The 26,264-nt window shown below is 38.9% G+C and overlaps 1 protein-coding gene across 2 annotated transcripts in view; it reads right to left on the bottom strand.

Annotated features, from left to right (window-relative positions):
* The window catches only part of PTK2 (protein tyrosine kinase 2), a 160,335-nt gene that overhangs the window by 35,743 nt on the left and 98,328 nt on the right, over positions 1-26,264 (bottom strand). For both annotated transcript variants that reach the window (XM_009888170.1, XM_009888171.1), the window contains 7 exons: positions 18,931-18,987; positions 16,318-16,415; positions 12,597-12,681; positions 5,706-5,806; positions 4,297-4,412; positions 2,633-2,733; positions 1,369-1,458 (listed from right to left, as the gene is read on the bottom strand). In XM_009888170.1, the coding sequence (XP_009886472.1) occupies positions 1,369-1,458; positions 2,633-2,733; positions 4,297-4,412; positions 5,706-5,806; positions 12,597-12,681; positions 16,318-16,415; positions 18,931-18,987 (648 nt within the window). The remainder of the gene's footprint in view (positions 1-1,368; positions 1,459-2,632; positions 2,734-4,296; positions 4,413-5,705; positions 5,807-12,596; positions 12,682-16,317; positions 16,416-18,930; positions 18,988-26,264) is intronic.

Genomic DNA, 26,264 nt, shown 5'->3' with positions numbered 1-26,264 from the left:
AAAAAAAACCAAAAAAAAAAGAAACAACCCCCAATTTTGCACAGCCAAACAACGCAATTTCTTCCGAAACGTATAGCGAGGGAATCGGTTCTGACTTACCGGCTGGCCGCAGAGAGGAGTGATGTGCAGAAGGATTACGCACGCAGTATCAACCTGAACTATTTATGAGGAAGCATGACCCACAGCTCCTCACGGCAGCCTGGCTTCACACTGTGCTACCTTTTACCTATTGTAAATCAGAAGGGTTGCTCATATTCAAATCTACAAAGTCGAATGAGCTGTGTTTGCTTTTCCCTTTGACTAGTTCCAACTGGCGTGTTTCGACACGTAGGGTGTATTTTCACTTTGAGGGTGTTTTAACGCTGGCATTGATCCAAATTTTTTGCGCTGAAACTATGTAATAAAGCAGTTTCTGTTGAAACTATGTTAAAAGCACAAAGGGAAAAATGGTCTGTCAGTTTAGGATTGGCCAGAATGTTCCAAAGACTTCATTTTTCTAACTCTGACTGTACTCGAGTTTTCTTCAAACTATTATAAACCTGCTGAAATTCACAAACCCTTCACTTAAAACCACTCAAATTTTATTTTGTAAAGAGGGTGAGCCCTTACTTGTCCTGCTCTTATTTCAAACCTCACACTTAAAAACACTCACATTTTATTTTGTAAAGAGGGTGAACCCTTACTTCTCCTGCTCTTATTTCAAACCTCATCATTTTTGTTCCTTTATACAGCCTATCTTTGTTCTGTCTGTCCAGACCAGCAGTCTGGACCAGTCTGAACATAGGTGATCAGATTCATGTGAAAACTTGCATATTTAGGAAAAAAGATCAAGGCTTCAGGATATTCCTATTTACCCTTACTTTTACTCAGCTTCTGGTCATATTTGGTAAGCTAGCAGGAGCTATGACAGATAAAGTAAGTGGGAATTTAGCATTAAAGATCTGGAAGCAGGACATCATGTAAGCTGATCTATGTACTAAGCAAGAAAGCGGGCATAAAACCATAAAAGAAGTGAAAATATAAAATAGAAACAGAAACAACAATAGTATAACAAAACGAAATCAGAGGGAAAAACAACAGTAAAAAATATCATCTCCATTATGACTATGACCTAATTTCCTTGTACCTTCATCTTCGTCTGCTTCTTACTAGAGGAGAAAAGGCACAAGAAACTTTAGGCTTACCGAGTAGAAAAAGGGAAGAAAAATACAGAGATGGAAAATGTGCTGGAAGAAACCGGACTTTCAGACAGAACAGTAAACCTCGTGCCAAATATCTGGAAATTATTCATTTACAAGCAGTTAAAGTGAAACATCAAACTTCTCCACCAAGACACTTAGGAAACCTCACCATTTGGTATTCACTCACCAAACATCCACACGTCGCTCGCTGAGGTAAACCGTCGGAAATTGATTGACTCTGGAGCCATCCATTTGATAGGTAATTTTCCTTTGGAAGCTACAGGGAATGCAAGACAAGGCGAGCTTTTAGCCCTACTACTGAGCTCAAACACAGATTTTGTTCCGCTAGACAGAGAGAAGAGCAGCACTGCGCCTAAATATTCAGACTGATTGAGCTCCTTCAAGTTTTCAGTTTATTCTTATTTCAAGATGCAACTATTGTGGCTAAGCAGGTACTGGCACCAAATCTGAAATGGTCGCAAAATCTCAGCAAGGGAGTAGGTGTTTTTACATGATTCATAAAAAAAGGGCAGGTTGTTTGGCCTGACATAAAACAGAAAAAAGAAGCAACATAAGCAAAATAATCCCCCAAACCTCCCAATAAAGCTCCCAACAACAAACCTCAAGAGCACAACAAAAAACGGTCATGTCAAAAGTATTCCCCCTCTCCTCTCAGCAGTTAAAATGACCGTATGTATCTCACAGTGATACGAGACAAATAAAACAAGGAAACATAACAGAGCGTAAGGGGACAGATAAAGGGTATTTTAAAATATATGACTGAAACTAGAAATATATTGAAGATTAGATTTATGAATACACGGTTTCATAATATACACCAGATATAAAATGCGGCTGTTTGGTACCCTACATGCAATCTCTATTCTTCTGCTGTATGTCGCATCTATCAGGCACTGCTGGACATCTCACAGCTGCTTAAGTCACTTCAGATCAGTATTCCATCCAAAATGGGGGGAAAAAGTAGGCTTCAAAGACTTTTTTGTACCGAACCTCCTAGTCCAGTGGCATGTGAAGTATGCAGCACAAAATGACAGCACAAATTCAAAATTTATCTGTAAGTAATCTTGAACTCATTGTAGGCTACCTATTATTATGCCATGAATATGAGTATTATCTCAAACAAGCCTCAACTGTGGAAAATCTTCTAAAGATGAAGAAAGCACTATAAGCTCGTCCTAAAAAGTGGAATTTTACCTACACGTGATTTTCCTACTTTTTCAACTAAAATCAGAACTTGTGATTCTTCTTCTTAAGCATACGTGTAGGAATTTACTGCCATCTATTAAATTGTTGAATAGCTTGCCTTTTTATACACGTACAACATCTAGACCAAGAAAATCTGGTTAATTCCTTTTGACAACAAAGTCACTATTGTGTGAAGCAACTGCGTTCTAACGGGCCTGCAAGAAGGATCCAGAGTGTCAACTTACCTTTATAGTAAGTACTGTCTTCCATGTATCGGGATAAACCAAAGTCACCTAATTTCACACAGTCAGTGGCAGATACCAGCACGTTTCTAGCAGCAATATCCCTGCCAAAGAGAGCAGATGTTATTTCTAGTCATTTAAAAACTTAAAGCGGTGAAATGTAATTTGAAAAAAAAAAAATATTAAGACCCAGAAATATCAAATGCCTTTCAAAGGACTGAATTATTTTTCTAGTCAAGCTTTGGGTGTGCACGTACAGAAAAAGATGGCTTCATATTTGTCTCCTGATTCTGAGAAGCTTGCAGAAATGCTGCAGTACATTTGATCCTTATGAGTAATAGCTGTTGTCTAAAACTATAACCGTTGATGCCAATGCCAGAGGAAAAAGTTTTATTCTTCATCTATTTAAAAATCACAGGCTAAAAATTTTTAGCAACTAGAATTGATGGAAAGAAGAAAATCTGCCTCCTGACCCTGCAAAGATAAGGAACCGGTTTAAGATCTCAGTCCTGTAAGAGGCTTCCTAATAAGGAGTTCAGTTTTTAGTGATGCCACAGGGGTGATGGAAAGACTTGGGCATTTTTCTCTTGCAGTTTCCCAGGTGAGACAGCCTGCCTTATGTGTCTGTTGGTTCTGGATTTCAGGCCTGACTAAGCATTGACAGATTTAGCGCTGAGCAGTGAAGAAAGTACAGCAACCTGAGCGGTGCTACTTTCTCCCATTTCAGTACAGTATAATTAAGTTGTATTTTGGAATTTTATTGCTAGAGTTAGAGTAAACAGCTACCTGGCCAAAATTCAAGTATTTGTAACAATTGTAAATGTCTGTTATTTACAATGTTTTTCTATATATCTCTATGTATACATACATCCCTAATACTTACATATACGTGTGCGTATGCACAATATATACAACACAGAGAATTTGAACATAAGTATTTAGACACAAATAAAATGCTCAAGTTCAAAATGAAATGGTACATGACAAATGGAGTGCTGCGAACTTTTAATCGCACACAATTAGAGCCTAAAGCCAGTCTCTTCTCCTCAGAAAGCTCATGTTCAGATTCAAGGGAATAAAATTCAAAACACACCTAGAAGGAAATTTAGATTCACTTTCTGGTTAAGCAAGTACTTGTATTTTATAAATATCTGTTTTTCTCCGTTCTTTACTTAAGAAGAGGGCTCCCCCTTGTTTTGCTTTTCTGCATTTGGAAGATTGCAGTTGACTCGCAGCTTTCAAAAATATTGTTACCACAAAGCAACAATTCAGCTGAAATCTATTCTGATTAAAATCCGGCACTATGTCCGAGTCAATCTCGGAGTGGACCAGCAGGTGTCACTCTTGAAAAGGGTGTCGTTTTGGTCTGAAAAAAATTGCCATACTAATATGGAGACTGACATAAAACAGGTCAGTGGATTTTAGGAGTTTCCAAGTATTGCTGCTACACACTCATCCTAAGTCAAGTACAAGAAACATCAAAGGAAGGCTTCAGAGAATCCAACTATGTGTTGTAAGCGTTTTGTCTTCACTTGAGTAAATGTATCTAACAGCCAGGATACTGCCAGCCAAAAATCTGATAATCTAAGACACCTCGTATTCCCTAAAATTTCAAGTAGTTACGTATGAAAATATACGCGTACACACATATACGTATGAAATCTTACCTATGTACAAATCTTTTGCTCTCTAAGTAGGCAAGTGCTGTGCTAAGCTGGTAAGCGTAGAGTATCAGAGAGGCCAGATCCAAGCTGTATTTTCTCACTTGCAAAAACGATCTCAACTTTTTGCACCAGGAAGGAAAAAGAGGAAAGAAGTTAGGACAAAAAAGTAACGCATTTGAACAAGGCACATGTCGAATTGTAAAGCTGACGCGAGTATCAATGGATATCTTTCCTTAAGACTGGATGAGAAAAGAAAATCACTTGCCATGAAGAACTTTTGACTGAGTTAAATTCAAGCATTTTTTTCTACATGAAAACTGTGAGCCAAAAAAAAAAAATAAAAGCATTGCGCATTGCTTTCAGGCTCCTTGTGAAGACTGAGAGCAAATGCTGCTGCTCTTTCAGCATGGTTTTTTTTATGCATTTGTCCCTTGAGAACTGCACACGTTTTTGGCCTAAATAATTTCAGAACCAAACAGTACATGGCCAATCTGAACACCGATTAGATCAGCATTGTTTTGGAAGCGTTGCTTTTAACCTACATTTGCTGAAAAAAAAAAAATCCACCCTGTATTTAGCTCAGCATGGCCAATATAAATGTAAATTAACTTAAATAAATAAATAGCCTATATTCCTAGTATAAGGCAGTTAAGACCTAGTGGAAGGTAGCACTAGAGCCTCCTTCTAAATTAAAACAAGGCTTTGAAAAGTGATTTGGGCACTGGAAAGGAAATCTGTCATTTTTTGGCAGAAAATTACTTTTTCACTACAGACTTTTCTGCCTTTTTTTTTTTTCTTGGACAACATACAGTTTGATAATTACAACGACTACCTTACAATGCAATGAATATTACTGCAGCTTACGTTTTAAGAAACACGTAGCTCAAAGAAAACAAACTGATTATAAAACCCGAGAGGTAGCTTTTTTTACGCCACTGATCCAAAAGACATAATAATGAGGAAAGTCATCTTATCTTGGGTCTCTGCTGCAGAGACTGTACAGGAAAAAAGAAACCAGTGTTCCAAGGGAATACGCAGTATTACTCAAGAAGAATAAAAGATGTGCCACATAATTTCACTTCTAGAAGGTATGTTTGCAAATGCTGTTGAAATGATATTGCATTATCATCATCTTGACCCAGGTCATGCTCTGACTCTGGAACAGCAACTGAAGTTCCCCGAAAACTATGATTAAATCACTTTGGTATGAGCTGATGCAGTTCCCGCAGTGGAGGAGTCAGGTCAAATTATGCCACTCCTGTTTCTGAGTCCGTAATTCTACAAGTAAGTGTGATATCACGTTTGGGGAGAGTGCCTTTGTGTTAGTACTGAGAGTGATTTTTTTAGTCTTTCGGAAAGCTATCTGTGAGCTTAAAGAGAGAAGACCAAAGTTGCACGAGGATTTCTCATACCTCTCCAAGTGTACAGAGCTCCATGATTATCCAAACTGGGTTTTCTGTAATAACTCCAATGAGCTTCACAATGTGAGGATGATCAAACTGACGCATGGTTACTAAAAGGAAAAGAAACAAGTCGGTGCGTTACATAAACCCTTTTTTTTAAAATAAAAATAAACAAGTTGGTTAAAGAAGCGTTTAGTCTATAACCAGAAACTCCAATCACAGTTCTGCAGGACTCGAAACAACTGCTTGGAAGCAATAATGTCTGGTCATTTAAGGTTCTGCGGGCAGTACGAAGCACTGCTTGCTTTGGTAAACTGCTGTGGAAGGTGCAAGTCAAGTCAGGTTCTCCAGCTCTTCTGCGCTGGTTGAGCATAACATAAGTTAACGGAATGACCTACCAGTCCAGTGCATGACCAATGAACCTATGTCTTTCTATTGGAAGAAGAGGAAGGAGAAAGAAGTACGTTTAATGTCTGGGAAAAATGCGTGTCAATTTATGGCATGGACAAAAATCTCATTTAATCACTACGTTCACATCTCATTTTCTTTTCGATGGACTTAATTAACTTTTCAGTCTCAGCAGTGAAGTCACAGTGTATTTTATGCAATAAGACATACAAATCATAGAATGGTCTAGGTTGGAAGGGACCTTAATGATCATCTTGTTCCAACCCCCCTGCCATGGGCAGGGACACCTCCCACCAGACCAGGTTGCTCAAAGCCCTGTCCTACTTGGCCTTGAACACCTCCAGGGATGGGGCATCCACAGCTTCTCTGGGCAACCTGTTCCAGCGCCTCACCACCCTCAAGAGAATTTCTTCCTAATATCTAATCTAAATCTACCCTTTTTCAATTTAAAACCATTACCTCTTGTCCTGCCACTACAACCTTTGGTAAAAAGTCTCCCTCTGCCTTTCTCATAAGCCCCCTTTCTATATTGAAAGACCACAAGGTCTCACCGGAGCGCTCTCTTCTCCAGGCTGAACAACCCCAACTCTCTCAGCCTGTCCTCACAGCAGAGGGGCTCCAGCCCTCTGATCAGCTTCGTGGCCTCCTCTGGACTCGCTCCAACTGGTCCGTGTCCTTGTGATGAGGGCCCCAGAAATGGACACAGTACTCCAGGCGGGGTCTCATGAGAGCAGAGTAGAGGGGCAGAATCCCCTCCCTCACCCTGCTGGCCACGCTGCTGGGGATGCAGCCCAGGATGTGGTTGGCCTTCTAGGCTGTGACTGCACATTGCTGGCTCATATTCAGTTTTTAATCACCCAGCCCTTCTCCTCAGGGCTGCTCTCAATCCATTCTCCACCCAGCCTGTATTTGTGCATGGGATTGCCCCGACCCATGTGCAGGACCTTGCACTTGGCCTTGTTGAACTTCCTGAGGTTCACACAGGCCCACTACTCAAGCCTGCCAAGGTCCCTCTGGATGGCATCCCTTCCCTCTATAGAGTATCAACCACACCACTCAGCTTGGTGTAATCTGCAAACTCGCTGAGGCTGCACTCAATTCCACTGTCCATGTTGCCAAGATGTTAAATAATACTGGTGAAGGGTCTGGAGCACAAGTGTTATGAGGAGGGGCTGAGGGAACTGGGGTTGTTCAGCCTGGGGAAAAGGAGGCTGAGGGGAGACCTTAATGGCTCTCTACAGCTACCTGAAAGGAGGTTGTAGCCAGGTGGGGGTCAGCCTCTTCTCCCAAGTAACAAGCCATAGGATGAGAGGAAACAGCCTCAAATTACGCCAAGGGAAGTTTAGATTGGCTATGAGGAAAAATGTCTTCACTGAAAGGGTTATCAAGTATTGGAACAGGCTGCCCAGTGAAGTGGTTGAGCGACCATCCCTGGAGGTATTTTAGAGACATGTAGACATGGCGCTTAGGGACATGGTTTAGTGGTGGACTTGGCAGTATTAGGTTGATGGTTGGACCTGATGATCTTAAAAGGTCTTTTCCAACCTAGACGATTCTATGATTCTAAGATTGAGAACTGCACTCGGGCACGATCACTGCAGCCCAGGCTTCCTCTAATCTTGACTCCTCTGGTAAATTCTTCCGCATTAATGAGCAACAGGTCCAGCAGTGGTTCTCCTCTGGTTGGGCTCTCCATCACCTGTACTAGGAAGTTGTCCTCAATGCACTCCAGTAGTTTCCTGGACTGCTTGCAGTTCACTGTGTTGCTTTTCCAGCTGATGTCCGGGTGGTTGAAGTCCCCAATCAGGATCAGGGCCTGTAAGCATGATGCTTCCTGCAGCTGAAGAAAGAACTCTTCATCAACCTCCTCTTCTTGATCAGGTGGCTTATAGTAGATACCAACCACAAAGTCTCCTCTGTTGGCCTGGTGTCCAATTTACACCCATAAGCTCTCAACCTGCACATTGCTGTTCTTCAAAGATAGCTCTGTGCAATCAATCCCATTTTTGGCATAGAGGGCAACTCTCCCATTTCTCCTTCCTCACCTGTCCCTTCTGAATAGTTTATAGCTGTTAATCACAGCACTGAATTGTGTGATGCAGCCCACCAAGTTTATGTAATAGCAATCAGGTTGTAGTCTTCCATCCAAGCAGTGGCTACCAGCTCCTCCTGTTTGCTTCCCATGCTCCGTGCATTGGCATAGAGACACTTCAGCTGGGCTATAAGCCACACTCACTTTTTAGAGGTGCTCACCCTAATTCCCTTGAGGCAATTCAGCAGTCTTTCCCTGTTGCTTCCTTAATGCTTCTTCTCAAGTGCTTAGAACATCATCCCCTTCCCCCACTAAATCTAGTTCAGAGTTCTGTTTGTAAGTCCAGCCAGCTTTTTGCTCAGGACACTCTTGCCCGACTTGGTCAGTTGACCCTCATCAGCTGTCAACAGGCCTGGTTTCTCAAAGGTACGCCAAAGATCGTAGAAGCTGAGACCTTCAGCACAGCATCAGCTACACAGCCAGTCATTCACCTGTTCAATTTGTCACCTTTTTCTCAAAGTCCCTTCTCTGACTGGGAGGATAGAGGAGAATACCACCTGTGCTCCCAATCTCTTTAACACTGTTCTGAGGGAACATAAAGTTTCTTTTGGTATTTCTGAGTTGTCCCGTTGCAGCATCATTTGACCCTATTTGGAATAGTAGGAACGGGTGATAGTCCACGGCTTTACCAGGCTCAGCAACCTCTTCATAACATCATCGATGTGAGCTCCCAGCAGGCAGCAAACTTCTCTAGAGACACTGTCTGGGCAACAAACGGGCACTTGTGTGCCTCTCAGCAAGAAGTCTCCAATTACTAACCCCCTACATACTTTTCTGCTGGCACCGGTTCTAATGTACGTGGATGCTTGGACCAACTTTGCATAGTTGGCCTTTCCTGGGTCTTGCCTTCATTCTCCAGTCCCAGGGCATTTTACCTGTTACGTAGGGGCACTTCAGGGGGAAGAAGAAAATTCCTTCTCCTGCCCTGAGCAGAGTTGAGAGTCCAGTCTCCTTTGGTTCCTGAGTTTGTTGAGTCTGTCACCTCGGGGTTGGAAGCAAGCTCACATTCCCTTCCCAAAGTCTGAAGGCCGGGCTGTCGCTCAGCTTGTGACAGCGCACAATACCACGCATTGATCTCTTGCTCCGACGCCTGGAGTCTGCGCTGCCTGTTAAGGTCCTCTTGTAACATGGCCACTTGCTTGAAGAGTTCCTCCAGCTAGGCACACTTGCACCCATGACATCCACCTCTGCCTTTGGACCCTAGGGGGACTTCCAGGTTCTGGAGTTCCATGCAACCTTGGGTTTGGGCAGCTCTCTCAGCTCTTAGGGGGTCAGTCTGGGTGTAGGTGTCTACAAAGGGAGGTTTTATCACTTCCACCTGCGTTTCAGTCACAGATTTGCAGTTGCAGTGGGTGGAAACCATTTTGTTTCCACAGGAGGCTGCCTCTGTCTGGCTCCCAGAAGAAAGCAGCCCATTTGCTGGAGGCCAACCTCCCTGTGCACCCTTCCAGGCAAACTGCCATGTCATGCCCTGTTTGCCCACCCTTGTCACTAGTGCTCCCTAGGGACTGCCTTCTACAGGTGCAGGCATCAGCCATGGCCACTCCTGGCCCTGTCCAGGCCTCGTTAGCCACTCTCGTGACAGTTGCCAGCTCTTGGCAGCTCTCCCCACCACCCTGAAGTTGTCCCGGTTCAGGAAAACCCCCTGTACACCATGATCCTCCGCTCCGCTTCGGATCGTGCTGGCACTGGAGCTGCTCGCCGTGCTTATTAATGTTTTGGGGATGCGTGTTTGATAGGTTAAATGAAACATCAGTTCTCTGATTAAGTTTTTCTCTTCCAACATAGGCATGACAAGCATCCTTAATTTAATCTTGACAGGTATCGTTAATTTAATCATAAAGTAGTATCTTTTGCACATTTACAGTTTGTAGCATCAAGAAATACATGGTAATTACCAAACTGGAAAGTCTGTTTCAGTTCACCTTATATTGAACAAGAATAAAACCCGCTACCTCATGGCTTTTAATGAATCACAAGCCAGAACCAGCAGGTGGTTTTGGATTCTTATTCTGATGAGCTCTAAATTCTGCTTCTGTACACTGGTACACAGCAGCCGTATAACCAACGCATCTTGCAACACCACAAATCCCTAGAAAAATCCTTGGACAATGATGTTTATAAGACCTAGTGTTATAATAGTTCAATAACATATTTTCCTGCAAATAAACTTATATGGGCAAAATTAAGATAGCATATTCTTTAAAATATTAATGTTTTATGAATAATACAGAAAAAAAATAATCAGTAAGACAAACATCCCTATCAATGACACAGCTTAAGGCATTAATAAAAAGGAATAAATAATGTGGTGAAACGTCAAATGGGCAATAACAAATGCTGAAATACTACACAGAATTGAAGCTAGATTCCTAAATCATTCAATTCCCCTCTTCTTTTTTTTTTTTGAAGTAAACACAATTTCAGAGAAAGAAGGTATTTATGACACCTTGAAAAAGTATGCATCACTAAATTAGTTTATTTGAACCCAATGTCAGTATTAAAATCTCGGTAAGTGCAGTGTATATTCCAAACGAACCCCAATTATTTAGCTTTAGGGTTCTCTTGTGCTAATCTAACTCAATGCAATTCACAATGTTTTATAACATGGAAATGCTTATTCACTGATATAAAAATGAAGAATGAATACAGTTTTAATTATCAAAGCCACAGAAAGGGAAAGCAACAGAAAGGCAAATAACACAAATAGTTTATATCATATTGTCTTACCAGTTTTAAACATAAAACACTCCATTGTTGGAAAGTACTTCCCAGAAATTAATTCAATCAATGTTAGCTGACAAACTCACAAATTCAGAAAGGTAGTACAGTTATTATATCGTTTTGTCATCCAGCTTCTAGAGGCAAGAGGAAAAAACTACTTGCAGAAAGAAGCGATTTACCAACAAGCCAGTGGAAAATCAACGAAAATCAGGTGGTTTGTATTTTAGCACATACAAATGCATTAATAGTAATACACTGCCATGCAAAAGCAGGTAGGAATGAAGAGACAGGTGCTGCTCGTAAAAACATTTTTTTTCATCTACTTTTTTACTCTGAGATGTTCCTCCTTGCAAGAAAAAATACTGAATCTTTTCAGCATTGAACACTCCACCACGAGCAAACAACTAAAACCCAAGTATATTTTCATATTCCTAATATAAATTTCTTAATTAAGTGAAATAGCCAACTCTGCCTCTCCAGATTTTGTATTTGCGCCTTTTCAAGAGTGCTCCTAAAAACCAGAAGTCAGTATCTTCTGAAAGAGTTTGCAATTTGAACGCAAACAAGAGGAAGGTAACAGATGGGAATTAGAATGAAAAAAAAAGAAAGAAGAAATGGCAAAACTATTAAATCAAAATTGAAAAGCACTATTTATCTGTCTACTACGTTGGCATTTCCTAATCTGTCAAGCTCAAAGCATAATAAGGAGCATTCAATGAGCAATTATTTTCTACATTGTTAAGAGACAGCAGCCTACCTTTGACTGCTAAGTTATTACTATAAGCAATGGTATATACTTTTCCAACAGCTAGAAATGTAATGGAAAAAATTATAGCAATTTAAGAAAAATCTGACATCCAAAAATAAGAAGCCATTAGCTATGAACACAAGAGTTTCTGAAAAACTAGAAAAAAAATCCTCGAACAAAGGAATAGTGAATAAAAGTATATTGTAACACCTGGCCATAACCAAATAATTTATTGATATAATACAATACCTTTACAAGATTTACAGATACACAAAAGCAGAGGATAATAGGCAAAAATTAAGGCCTCAGTCTCGTGTCTTAATCTGCTTACAAAACCAAACAGCAGAGAAATCAGTAACTGTAGCATTCTTATAGAAGTTTTCCGTTAGTATTCATCTCAACAAAAAACCTTCCTCCATGTATGAAATGTATCATTTGGGGAATGCAGTATTTGTGGGCAATTACTTAGAAAATTGGTTTATTCTATCATAATTTTTAACTCTGACTTTTCAAAACAGATCTCTTTTAGACATAACAATTTTAGCAACTTTGTTAACAAAGACAACCACCTGACCTTCTAAAGCAATAAACTGAAACAAATGCTGCGGGTTTTTTTAATTCATTAAGGAGAAAGAAGGAAATAGAGGATCAGATCTCTAATATTCCAAAACTTGTTTCTGAAGCCTTACAGGAGTCAGATATCACTGTTCAATTCAGAAAAATCAAACCCCTCACATACAGTCGTATACGTGGGCAATGGGAGAATGTAAAGCAGTCTTTCCGGCACATATTGCAGAAGAGAAAAAGGTCATGCTATACATTAACAACAAGATTTACATCAGTAGCAGAAGTTTCTGGCCCAGATGGCTGCAGTCTTTGCAAGGACCAGTCACAGAAGCTACCCCAAAAGAAGTATTTTAATACTCACAGGCTTCTTGTAAGAATTTTTCTCTAACGCTGTCTGAGGTGCAGTTTTTACATGTTTTGATTGCAACAGCCATCGATGGATTTTCCTGAAAGACATTATTGAGAAATAAGTGAAATACAGCCCACCAAATAAATACAGCCCACCAAATGCCAAGCCCGTTAAAATTCGAGCAAAACCGCTTCAGAGAAAATTACTATTAACTAAAATATCTTTAGTTAGGAAATTACATCTTGAAAGCTTCAATTTGAAGTATTATTATAATCGAGACACATTTACATGGGGAAATTACACATTTACGTGTACAACATTTACACCTGATGTGCCTAGAAAATATTTAATCTGTTTTAAACTGTTAAACTGTACAAAAATTATGACAAAAGATAGTAAGTTTAGCTGAACAGCACTGTAAAGTTTTTGTGTTATTGAGGATGGTAAACGCTTGACAATATTTAGCAAAAGCAGAGGAAACAAGTAGATATATGCCTAAAAACCACACTTGGCTTATGCAAGCGAGCAACCTGGAAAGCCAAATAAAAGACTTTTTGTGGCTCTTCCAGGGCGAAGACTGGCTGTAATTTTGAACTCAAACTACAAAGGCAAGTAAAAAATTTTACATATTAGCTTCACAATCTGTTGTATCAAGGGCTTAAAACAGAGTTAAGCAGAACACATGTATTCAAAATCAGAAACAGATTTTACCAGCTGATTGCTTATCCCCTGAATACTGAAAAATGAGAAACACCGAGACAGCCCAAAGGAGGCCTCTCAGCTCAGGCGGCATCTTTCATCTTCTCTTGCTTTGGTGTATTCTTCGAATACCCTTTCCATAAGTTACAGACAGCGCAGAGAAACCGCAGGCATTTTTCTCCCAAAAAGCAGCTTTAGGTGTTCGAGCTTCACTACTATTCAGAACACCACAACTTAGACAGAAAACGGCATTTGTACAACATAGCGTATCCCCACAGTAATACATGGTGCTCAGATGTCACTCATACAAGTTCTTAATGGGTTGAAAGCAGCTGAAGTGTTTTAAAATTAAGCTTCTGCATTAGGTATGGGCCCGCTCAAGGACTAGCATGCCTTCCTTCCAACTGGGAATTGGGAACTGTGCATTGTTCAATGGAAAGATTACAAGCGAACCTTTCCCTGAAAGGCTACAGGGATAATGTATGTCCTCACCTAGTTTTTAAGGCCAGTGAGAGCTGAAGGTGTGTTCTTCTGTAACACAGAGTTATGTTCTATGCTTGCTCTATTTTAAATCTACTTTTACAGACAAACATTATCAGAATTAGAGTAAGTTTTATATTTTTCAGGCTTATGTGTCTATTTTTAAAGTTACATCACAGGTCTTCCAAGACGTTGCAGGAAAATATTGATTAAAGCCTTCTCTCATACATAAACATGCCCGTAAACTGACTGAAAAACTGGGGGTAAATGAAGATGATTTTATTCCCTTTTGAAATCAGGAATCAATAATCAGCACTGGCTGACAGCCCTGGAGGCCAGCAAGACCAATGCCTCTCCTGCTGTTACCGATAAAGTTTTTGAAACATCTCATAACCAACATTATCATCCGAAGGAAGAGTTTCAGCGCCTGCAACCAGCAAAGCCTCGCAAAATAAATATAAGGAAAAGGCCTGATATCGGGGTTTTGCTGATATTTTAGTTTTGGATAAGGAGACAAAACAGTGAGGATGTATCAGACTGGCAACACTTTGCGTACTGAGCAGCAAACACTACTCTAAATGACACTTTGGATTAATCCCACATTAAATCAGCTTTTAAAGACAGTATTATTTGAGTTGCTTACATCTGAGCAACAGGGTCCGATATGCATATATACATTTTCCATTCAGTATCCTATAAATACAGACTGGTTATTTCGGGAATAACTAGTAGTAAGCAGCATTTGAGAGGAGGTAGATGCTGCACTGTCACTAGAAGAAGAACTTTACAAGTGCAATGAAGAGGGATAAATGAGATTTTTCAGATTCAAATTTGAGCTTGCAGAACAAGGGGTCAGAAATCTTCCCTGTACCTTTGCAAGCGAGCTGAATATACACAAGGATGGAAATGCTATCATGTCATCGTAACTAATCTTTTATCTGTTGTAAGACTTCTTCCAAAAGTGTAAGTTACACTTTGTCACTCGTACATTAAAATTTAATGAGAATACCTTTCGGTTTTCCCTTCACATATTCAGGTGTCTTACAGTAATAAAATTTTATCAATAAAAGTAATCAGCAGGTTGCCATTTAAAAAACTCATACTAGACACAGGATGACTGAGTAAAATCTGTTTTCCAATTCAAGAAAAAGAAAGGAGAGAGACAGCGTTTTCAAAACAACAGTCCCTAAGAAAAGGGGTTTTTAATTGGTTTTACAAAGCACCAGACTTATCCGCTGTGCCCCGAGTTCAGTGAACATTACTCCTCAAGTACTCCCATTAACTTGGACAGAATTAAATGAAAAATAAGAATCTCCCTTAACGTAAAGTATATCAGATCTGCTTTTCTAAATGAAGGTATCAGAGCAGACTTCAAACTTGTCTGAAATAGATAACATTTATCCCTATTTATTTACTTAAATATTGCATTAAAGATTTATTTATTTAATCCACTGAGCCCAGCACCGTAACCAGCTGTTTCTACGAAACACCATTTCTGAAGTTAGAACTAGATTGCTGTCCACATGAATTATTACTTGTTCTATCGAAAATCCAGACACTTAATTTCTTCAAATGGGAAATAAATCTTCATTTCACACTTGCAGAATTAGTTTATTATAAGCTCACCATTGGTTGAAATTAAATAATTTTCCAGCTTTCTCTTGCTTTTCCCCCCAAACTTAATTTTTCATCCATTTAAATTGCAATCTTAATTTTTCTAGCTGCAGGCTACAAAACCACGTAAGCACCAGTTTAAATTACACACGTCCCGCCAACCTCACCGGTTTCACCGCGGTGACTTTTGTGCATTGGGGTTTTGCTGGATTAGTGCCCAAGTATTCTGCCACTTTTCTTTCAGGAAAAAGTAGTAACTTTATTGACATACAACCTTCTTTGTGAGAGATCTGGTGAGATGATCACTGGAGAAACAGATGCATTTGTTTAATGTTATTGTCGCTCTGTTGTAGGCTACTGCCCTTCCAGCGTAACAGACTAAAATGTCTTCTCTGTATGTCAGCACAGAAGTTCGATTAACTGATTCTGACACACTTGGCAGCTTCTGCACTGAACGTTGAACCTAAAACAGGCTGAACACCCATAAATACTGTTTTAAACTTTGGAAAAGGTTTTAAAGCACTGAACGCTCAGTAGGGAGCACGGCCAAAGGGACGCGTGCGTACCACGCCTGGACAAGCTCAAAATAAAGAATAAAGTGTGTGGTTGGGGTTAAAAGCAATGACTGCTAATTCCGACTCAGCCAGTGGCTTTGGTACAGTCCTGAATAATTTATTTGGCTCTTTTGATTCCTTTCCCAAGCTGTAAGAAATGGGGATACAGGAGCAGCGAAACTACTCGGGAGCTAGTTTTATACTTATCTGAAACATGGGGTATATTCTCTACATGCTGATTATGCTGAAAAATAAATCACAAAGTCGATTTTTATTTGTTCTGGAAGACTCAGACCAAGGCGTCTAAAGAATACTTTTTTTTTTGGTATTTTTTAACTAGAAAGGTTTTATTGTTTGTTCATTTTTATTTTGGAAGTGAGGCTTACCGGACTCATGTAAACTCCTTGGTGTACATCTCCAAACTGTCCTTCACCAATGCAGCGCCCCAGTTCAATTCTCTCCCTTTGAATTTCATAATCTCTGGCTATAAGAATATAATGCACTTAAAATATCAAATTTCGGATGAAGGGCAAAGAAATAATCCACAAGATACAAAACTCAAAGTAAGTCACTCAAATGTCTCACATATGAATAACTAAGATTAACATTTGCTGCACACCAACCTAGACAAATGCTGTATATGCACAGTGGAAACCTCTTAAACAAATGTTTGACTCAAAGCAATGAAAAAGGAATTGTGAAATCTAACTTGCTAAATGAACCACTATGCATTATTTATTTCAATGCAATAGACATAATTGAATCCTTCTTAATTGTAGCTAGTAAAAGACAATACAAATAGCCTAGGGCAATACTGGTTATATTAAATACAGCCTTAGCACACATCGCTTTATATGTTTAAGAGAACTCCACTATGCGGTATTTTAGATTTTGGAACCACCAAACGAGCCTGGAGAATTTTTAAAGAGGTAACTGCGAGAAAAATATACAGGAACAAAAGCATGGCAAATAAAGATAAAATGAAAGAGCAAAATTTTGAGTGCACTACACTTCTATCAGTGTGTAACTGAAGTAAAATTGAGATGTTTTGTGGACTTATGCAATTTTGTTAACTTCGTGGTTTAATAGACTGAGAATATTACTGATAAAAATGGCTCAGTACTTCAGCAAAACATTGAATCAATTGCAATTGAATCACTTCATTTGCAATTTAATTTCTAGCAGACATGGCAAAATATTTCAGGAATAGCAGAAAAGCATGTACAGTATATGTTTTCACCTCTACTTGTATTATTGAGAGAAAAAAAATATAATCGACCAGCTTAGGACTGATGATTTTGACTTTGTTAACACTACAGAAATAATGTCACTTAGAGCTGGATAACAAAGGGATAAATGGCTTTTTAATTTCTTTTTTTTAAGTACTGCATTTTCCTCTTTAAAATCCCAAAGCTAACTAGTTTAACTATAAATAAATAATGTTTATTAAATGAAAGTGAATAGTAAACTTAAAAATTCCACATCATTCCAAATTGCAAGCATACAGGGATGGGTAAAGGGTCTCCTGTTACCTTCATCTATTCCATAGCTTTCTGCAGTGCAATTAAGAGAAAAATCAAATGCTTACTTAGATAAAGCTTCTTAAAATCAAGACAAGGACAAACATTTTTTAACATTTTTTTTTTTATATTAAGAAATATACTGATGCAATTTTAAGTTTACATGAGCAGAAGTCACAGGTTTGTTCTTGTGATCTTTACTGACTCAGTCCTTTGAGAGCTGAACACTTGAGTCCACTTCAATCCAGCAAAGCACTTAATGAATTTCCCTTCAACAGCCCATCTCATGGGCTTTGAATTGAAGGCTTACTTAAGAGTTCAGCATCATTCAGGGCTGGGCCCACAAGTAATTACTTCCATGAGAATTTAAACGAAAATATTAGGGAAAAAAAAAAATCACACAAAGTTAATACATTAAGAAAAAAAAAATATTATCACAGTACTTTTTGATCCTGCAATTATTTTAGAAGAATCATGTAGTAACTTACTGCAAGACATTCAAAACACATTGCTTATTTCTGGAAAACATATATTCTTGCTTTTCAAATACTTATGTTCATATATATATGTTTTTCAAAACATATATTCTTGCTTTTCAAGTATTTTCCACAGCAGTGGAAACGATGCTGGAAACACTGAAGTGGTCATGAAACATCCCTGCCACATGGTAAACTCCAGAAATCCTTAAGCAGATTCATGGTTCTTCAGCAGAACATGGCACCAGTTTACCACCATCCACACCTCGTACACTAACAAAACCCAACCTTTTTGCAGGTCTGCTTCTCAACTGATTGTATACTTCTAGAGAAATCCTTTGCTGCCAAAATACAACTGTAATTTTGCAGACACAACTTTTAAAATCAGAATACTAGACCTCCACATGAAATTAGTTCACCTCGACAGTTTAAGATCGCATTATAATTCAAATATGCTGTAAGACAAAATCCTTGTGGTGGTGGCTAATGCATCTTTTTTTTTTTTTTTCTACTTCAAAGATGAAGACTCAGGAGAACTTTTTATTTTTGTTCCTAAAGTCTTTCATCTTTAACAAAATTGCATGTGGTACAGAAGACTTTCCTCTCTCAAGGAATTTGAGAGCAGCAAGTCTGTCACAGAGTGAGGGTGAGAACAATTAGACAGCAATACACAGAAGCTTTCCGAACTGTTTGCTCCTATTACAGAAATCTTATCCATTCTTTCTTTAAGTGTTGTGTTCAGCATCAATCAAAAAAAAATCTACCTTTTGAGACATAAAAGGAATTTCACTGTGAAGCCACTGACAGCAGCAAAAGAGAATTTGGTTTTATTTGCCTCGAAACCTGACCTTGAAAAAACACTGAATCTATCAGTTTTTCAAAACATCATAAAGAATATTTTCTTTGCACACATATTACTTAAGGCTGAAATATAAGATTCAGTCCCTGCTAAACCAAAGAAGCTTTTGGATAGAAAAATTCCCAGGTTAACTACCATACTTACTTGATGGCATCGTATAAGTATCTTCTTCATCTATAATCTCTGCATAGTCATCTGTCTCTGTAAAGGGAGGAATTGAAGAGTTTCGGGAAAAGCAGATGAAAACAATTCTCCAGAATATCATCTCCAATTTATCAAAGCTGATATGTTGCAACCCCCAACTTCAACATCACTGGGACGCATTTACAACAGCATGAATAAAACTTGCTCATGCATAATTTATGGTATGATAATGACCTCAGTGCCAATTATACTACGTCACATAGATGCATTCAACAAGGCGTAAAAGGAAGATTCATTTGTATTCAAAAAAAGTTCAAGCTCCGTAATTGAAAGCCATCTAAACTGTTGACTTAAAATCTTTTTAACGGCAAATTCCACTGCAGTAAGGAGAAAACATTATTAACAGATTAAATTGCTTTACTTCCAATAAACTGTGAATAATAGTTTGCTTGTTTTTCATGTCAAACAGGCAGAACAGACAGTAAAGATGTTCCAGGGCAGCATCTACCTACTGTCAGTGTGGCAAGGTGAGTTATTTTCCACAGAGCCTTCTAGAGCATAAAGATCTTTAAGTCACACTCTGGCCTTACACCCATTTTTCTTGCATTAGTCTCAGTTTTGCTTGTTTAGTGGAAACTCACCACCGGTTTTGCTGTCAAGAATCAACATCTCACAGACAGTGTTTGAAAACAATAGTTTCTCAAAATTTTCAGAAAAATAAGTGTATTTCTTCCTCTGTTTAAAACCTATGACTTTTACATCATCTGTTTTCAAAATGGTTTAAATGGTGTTAAGTCATCTCAGAAGGTCCTTCTCTTGCTCTAAAGAACTTCCAGTATGTGTAGGTCATTTTCTAATGGTCAAATAAATTCCTCTGGAGTTTACAAACCCAGTCCACAAAAGTGAGATAATTTTTCACTTCAAGGCTGTTAAATTCTACTCCCTGACTTCAAACGCACACAGAGGGTCTCAAAATTGAGTCATTGCAAATGCAGTATGTGGTTTTCAGGGTTGGTTTCAAGTGATCACACATTGGGCCACCTCTGACAGGCATGATTTACTCCCCTTTTTTTCCCCCATCTGCCCTGGAGCATGTGAACATCCCTACAACTCCCTGACCGTTTCTCGAGGTGTGGGTTCGGAATGGTGAATGGGACAAAGCCACAGTGAGACTGGAAAGAAGGATGGGATGATCCCTTTTGGCAGCAGCCCTCAGTTCAACCAACTCAAGCCAACTCCGAAACCAGAGCAAGGCTCATATAAATATCATACACATACATAAACAAGAGGCTTAATTTTCATACAAACGGAATATTCAACAATTAGGGAACTACAGGTTGCCTATAACCTTTGAAGTTCAACACACTTCAGTGAGTAAATGCAGTTTTATGATCCTACCCTCATACTACTTAAATAAAATCAAAGCTCTTTTTCTTCGGAACTCCTGTAGGAATATACCATGTCTTGTAAAAACAGAATCAGGAAATTCTATGCCATTTAAAATTTTGTTAGGCGATTTCTATTTAGGACACAGCAAAACTGAGTCACCTAATGAAAATTCAATTAATTATAGAGTCAGTGCACAATCCTAAACAGGCAGCAAACTCCAGAGGCACTAATCTCTTTCCTGGTATGTTTTTTTTCTCCCTACATTATAAACTAATGTTTTTGTAAAAAACAAGCCCCAGTTTGATCTAAAAAATAAGCATCCATTTGAAAGAAATCCTTAGTGTGACACCGATGTGATGGGGTTAAATCATTCTGCTTCCTTGTAATACTGTGGTAAGGTGTTTTTAACATTTGTTAAGCGTTGTTACACCTGTAACTATTGTTAAAAGCTAATATTTGAGGATACCAGAAAGTTCTTAAACTATTTAAAAAAAAATGGGCTCAATGAAAGACATTATAAACGTATTTGAGCAGAATTTTAAAAGTCTGGAAACTAGAAGTGGTGCCACACTGGTCTTTAAAAAACCAAAACATTTGTCATACTGCGTTGTGGAACAGTGCTTACGAAATGTGATGAATGGCTCGGCTTGTTCATCTCTCTATTTTAGATTAATGAAGTTAATTAATAATAAAAGTATTACCAGAATATCGCAGAGCACTTCACATGGTTTTGATACATTGCCCAAAACCATCCTGAAACTGAAAGGGTCTTCAGTAGCCAATCCAAATAAATTAAATGTATGCAATTAATGAAACAAATATTTTTTGTTAACACTCTGGAGAGGAATATATAATACGAATTCAGAAAGTAATTCCTATACGTGTCTGCTGTGGTTTCTGGGAATTAGAGGAAAATTCAATCAAGGTATTAACAGTGATGTGCTCAGTGTTCTGCAACAAAGATAACCGACGTCTCTCCCACGCAGCCGTTACCGCAGGATGAGAGTCACACACTAGGAGACTACTACCAAGTCTGCTAAGACTATGACTATGTCTGCTACGAGATATTCCAGAACCCACGCGGAGTCTAAAGCAAAACTCAGCTGGGCAAGGCTCTCCGGGCTGCTCTGCGAAGAAGGATGTGCTAGAGCAGTCTCGAGAGCTCAACACTCACAACAAAGCAGCGATTCCAGGAGATGGTCTATCTTGGAGGCCTTTCATAAGCCTAGTAAAACTTGTATTAACAAATAGGGCTCGTTACTGCTGCTCTCTCGCACATTTTAAAACAAGCACTGAACCTCTTCACCTGTTGGCCAACCCTAAATTGTTCTAGATGGACGTACAGGTAGGTCGCTTTTGGACAAAGACAGTGTCGGTGGTACAGGTAAGTGAGTCCATTTGAGCTTTACTAAATCTGAGTGCATTTATTAAACAGTAGAAAAAAAAATATCTCAGTATATTAAATCGGTAATAGCTAACCTAGGATTTTAACCACCTCTTTGATATTTCCCTTTTCATGACTTTTTCCTCCATTTATCAGAGACCGTAATTTATAAAAGATGATAAGCACCAATAAAAAGCGTTGCAGGGTTAGTATCTGAAATACAATTTCGGAATTTATGACAGAAAAAATGGCCTTCGAGATCATAATGTTTAAGAAAAGAAAGAAAATTTAGGTAGAATTACCTCTACATGACTTTTATCTGAAGGAGAGAAAGGAGATGAGAATTTATACACCCCCTTTACATTTTACTGACAGGAAGGCCACAAGACATTGTCTATTTCTTCTTATCGCCTTCCTTTACATACTGCTTTTTATGCCCTTTTAGTACCTCCTACTTGTAAGAATAAAGACACATACACTACCAGTAGCAGCAGTTTGATTTTTTTTCCAACATCAGACGGAATCTTTGAGAAAAACAGCTAAAAATCTCTCTAACAAAAACCCCAAAACCAAACCCCAACTTGTCTGCAGAGGACAGCAAGTCAATATCTTTTTGAAAAAAAGACTTTAAAAATCTGGAAAAGTTGAATATTTTGTAATAAACGTCAAAGTTTTGAAATAAAACATTAAAATCTGTCTTTAAACTTCGAAGTTTGAGTGGCTGAAACCTGATTAATATTTTATTTATTCAAGCTACGATAATCTATCTTGTACAGCTTCTATGAATGCAAGGAGCAGTAGTGGTCTGCAGAGCACTTCGATGCTACCATACCTTTAAAGCATCACCCAGTAGACTCATTTCTCTCGTGTTACATTCATTGATCTCACCCGCTGACCACAAAAAAATTGTGACAACCATTTCAATCAAACCGAACGGACACTCTTGCAAACCTATAAACCTTCTTTGCATCATGCCAGAACTCTCAGTGCAAACGCATGCAATACCACAGCCCTGCGTGTCTGAAATAGTTTCTCCTTTTTCAATTCCAGTTCCGCAGAAAGTGTTAGTTGCACAGCCTGTAAAGTACAATATTTAGTGGCTAATGTCCCAAGCAGACTGCTTTTTGATATTATAATCTGTATAAAATTTATTACTGAAATGTGCATTAAGCGGTATACGGATATAAAGGTTGCATATCGCACGTTAGTAACACACAGACTAGAAAACATATTACCGTCCCCACTAATTTCATCTGCAGATCCAGGTGGCATGCAAGGAAAGAGAAAAACAGAGGGGGAGAGAGAAGGGACAGAGAAGGGGGAGGGGAAAATAGACTATTAAATTCATGAGTAATCCAAAAGTATTCAGACTGCAGTTATCTTATATACCTGACTCAAGAGAAACCAGAAAAGTAGCAGAATTTAAGACTTCTCACCTAAAACCCAAGGGACAAAGATATGTTCTAAGAGCTTGTATGATGAAACAGAGTTAACACAAAATTACACAAAAATTAAATTTGGGAGTGCTAAGAAATGTCTATTTCTGGTTTTATTCAATGCTTCACTACAAATTAGATCTCCTACAGCCAGATGAGTCAGTTCAATTTAACTTTGCACATAAACTCATGACTTTGGACAAGTAGAGTTGGTGTTGACCCTTTCAAAGGAAACGCACTCCTGCGCTATCACTAAGCCATGAGTAATAAAGAGAACCATCTAAGTATTAATTATACAAAGCATACGGCAGTTCTACAAAGTTGAAATTTAGAGTGGCAAACGGGGCAGCTCTACTGGGAAGACGTTCAAATGAGCACCATATTCTGCATTTACAGTAGCAGCCTTATTGCACACCAATACCCACAGCACAAGCTGATGCACTTTAGACATTATTTATAAATAAAAGGAAAATGAGCATTAATGTTGTAAAAGTAATGCGCCAATTGCTCCAATTCTTCTTACCCCTAACAAAGCCAAACTGGTCCAGACCAAATGCTGAACCAGTATGCAGCCAAAAGCATCACCGTATTCAATATTTAATTCAAAGTGATCTGAGCTGATGCTTATTGTTGCTATTCTATTTCATTCATAAGCATGCTGCATCAGGGGTCCAAGAATGAAGTAAAAATGTATTAACCAAAAACCCCCATGGGTATATAGGGGCTGCACAGCTGTAGAACTGAAATTATTAATACGTTTGTCACTGTAGAATATGATGCTTAAAACTAAGTCCCCCATAAAAACGGGGACCAGCGAGTTTGTGACACTGCATGAAAATCCAATTCAAAAGGAGGGAAGGGGTAGCAAAAATTTAACGACATTATTCTTGGAACTCTGTTTACCTGAGGCTAAAGTAGTAAAAAAACAGTAACTGCGTTAGTATATTCAGCTTTTGGGTTAATAAGGCAGCCTATACAAAGAGCAGTGCAGTACCCTTAGGCGGCGGCTCATGGGAACAGAAGACGAAAGGGAGAAAGCGTCTAGCTTTCTTTACTTTATGCTGACAGTGATTGACTCCTTTACAAAGAGGCAAGAAAAGGAAAGAGAAAAACAGAAACAAATTATTTGGAAATAAAAGAAAAGAGACAGGAGAGAACATCTACAACGAATGAACATAAAAGTAAAGGTTTACATTACAATTCTGTATACGTAAATGGATATACGAACGTTGTCGAAACTCCACAGCGTATTTAGTATTTTCCTTCAAATTCCTTTCTACAGCAAAGTTGTTCTTATTTCAATTTTTAAAAGCGAGACTAGAATCTATTAAAAAGTCAGCTTTTGCCAACTATATATACCATCCACTGACAACGCAAAGAACATTGTCTATCCCAGAAGCGTAACCCGCTTTTGCAAGGTCCCCATCTGAGTTCCACTAGACTGTGCTATAGCTAAATTCTGATTCAAGGGGCAGTCACCAGACTTAAACGGGGATGTATTGACTTTCTGGACCCTTAAAAGAACTTAACACAAACCAAGTATTTCACGTAGCAGGGTTACACAGCACAAGGAAAAACAGAGTTTCTCTGTCCCACTGAAAGACAACACTGACATATTTCATGGTCTGAAATCTGCCGTTGGAGCTTTATCCCTAGTGCAGACCTGTCTTGCCAATGGATATTCTTGCTCTCCAAGGGTCTCTGGGTGACCACCCCACGGGACTGTCCTCACTGTCCCCTTTCCTAGCCACCCTACTTCATTTAATTAGCAAAGCGCTTATCAGGAGGAGAGATTCTGAGCAGGAGAAAATACAAAGAAGCCACAACTGATTTCACAAGATGGGAAAGAAGGACACAAGACAACATTAAGAACCTGAGGATAGCTGCTCCTTTTATTTCTCATTATCTGTTTGGTCCTCTCTGCTTTCTTTTTTTCCCCTCTCTCCTCTATCTCAGGAAACGTGAGATGAGGTTTAAAAAGCCAATCAACTAAAAACTCGCATCTCGTTGCTGGTAGTCCTTCACAGTCAAAACTCAAGAGCGAGGTCCAGCCACTTTCAGTTATACAGTCTGGAGGTGCAGGTGTTAAAAGAGAAGCCCAGTACTACAGAAGCAGCATACTGGTGCAGCATACTAGGTGGTGGTGGGAGGAGTGGAGGAAGGATGGAAAAGGAGAATTACCTTTTAATAAAAATAATGAGATATTTTTCATAGATTCTGGAAAACTAACAACTGTCAAAGCAGCTGTACTCACACAAAAGCACCATCGTATAGAGAGCTGTGCAGTTTTTAGATGCCAGATTTTGAGGGAGAATGTGCAGAATTTTTAAAGGTGTATTAAGTGTGTTCAATCACGGTCCAATCTGGAGGCTGCATGTTGAATTTCACACATACAAATCTAACGGGTAACAGCCTACCATGTAAAACCCATGCTTTGCTAAGATGGCAATTTTCATCCAAAATTAAAACAAGTGGGTGAGATTTATCAGTGTATCCTACACAACAAAGTACCATTATAAAAACTGCTGGGGTGACTAAACAAAGAGAAACCATTTGTCAATTGTGAAAATCTACATGTCATTGAAAATGACAGAACATTAATCAGATTCAATGCTACAAATGAGAAGATGTGCAAGGAGAGGGCAAAATTATTGCGTAAAGTTAGTGTATCACTATTTCTGTGTACACCACATTACTGCACTCCTAGGGACTGACCTTCCTAACATCACATAGCACAATTTTCAGTGCTATCATTCTAATACAAACCTGAGGTAACATTCATAAAAAGCTTCAGACAGAGTATGAAAGGAAAGAAGAAAATCGTACAGCTATTTTAAGAGACCACTGTAAAGGTACTGAAACGAGAATAAAGGAATCCGATACTCCGTACTGAAACAGAAGAACAGGTATAGAGTCACTGGAAGCAACACAAGCTATCTAAAAAGGGAAGAGCTGTTTCAGCTCTTGACCTGTCTGCTCCGGCTACAAAGCTAATTTAAGCTTGAAATGCTGAAATGCTGTTTGCTCTTACATTGATCCATGGGTAGAAGCAGCTGACTGAAACCTGACTAACCTATTTCATGTGAAGAACACATCAAAACGACAAAGGTGGTTCTAATTCCTCA

The sequence above is a fragment of the Charadrius vociferus genome, unplaced genomic scaffold, assembly GCF_000708025.1.
Source record: "Charadrius vociferus isolate BGI_N301 unplaced genomic scaffold, ASM70802v2 scaffold276, whole genome shotgun sequence".
NCBI classification, from domain to species: Eukaryota; Metazoa; Chordata; class Aves; order Charadriiformes; family Charadriidae; genus Charadrius; species Charadrius vociferus.
Note: the sequence above shows the minus strand (reverse complement) of the source record. Positions and strands in the feature narration are given on the sequence as shown.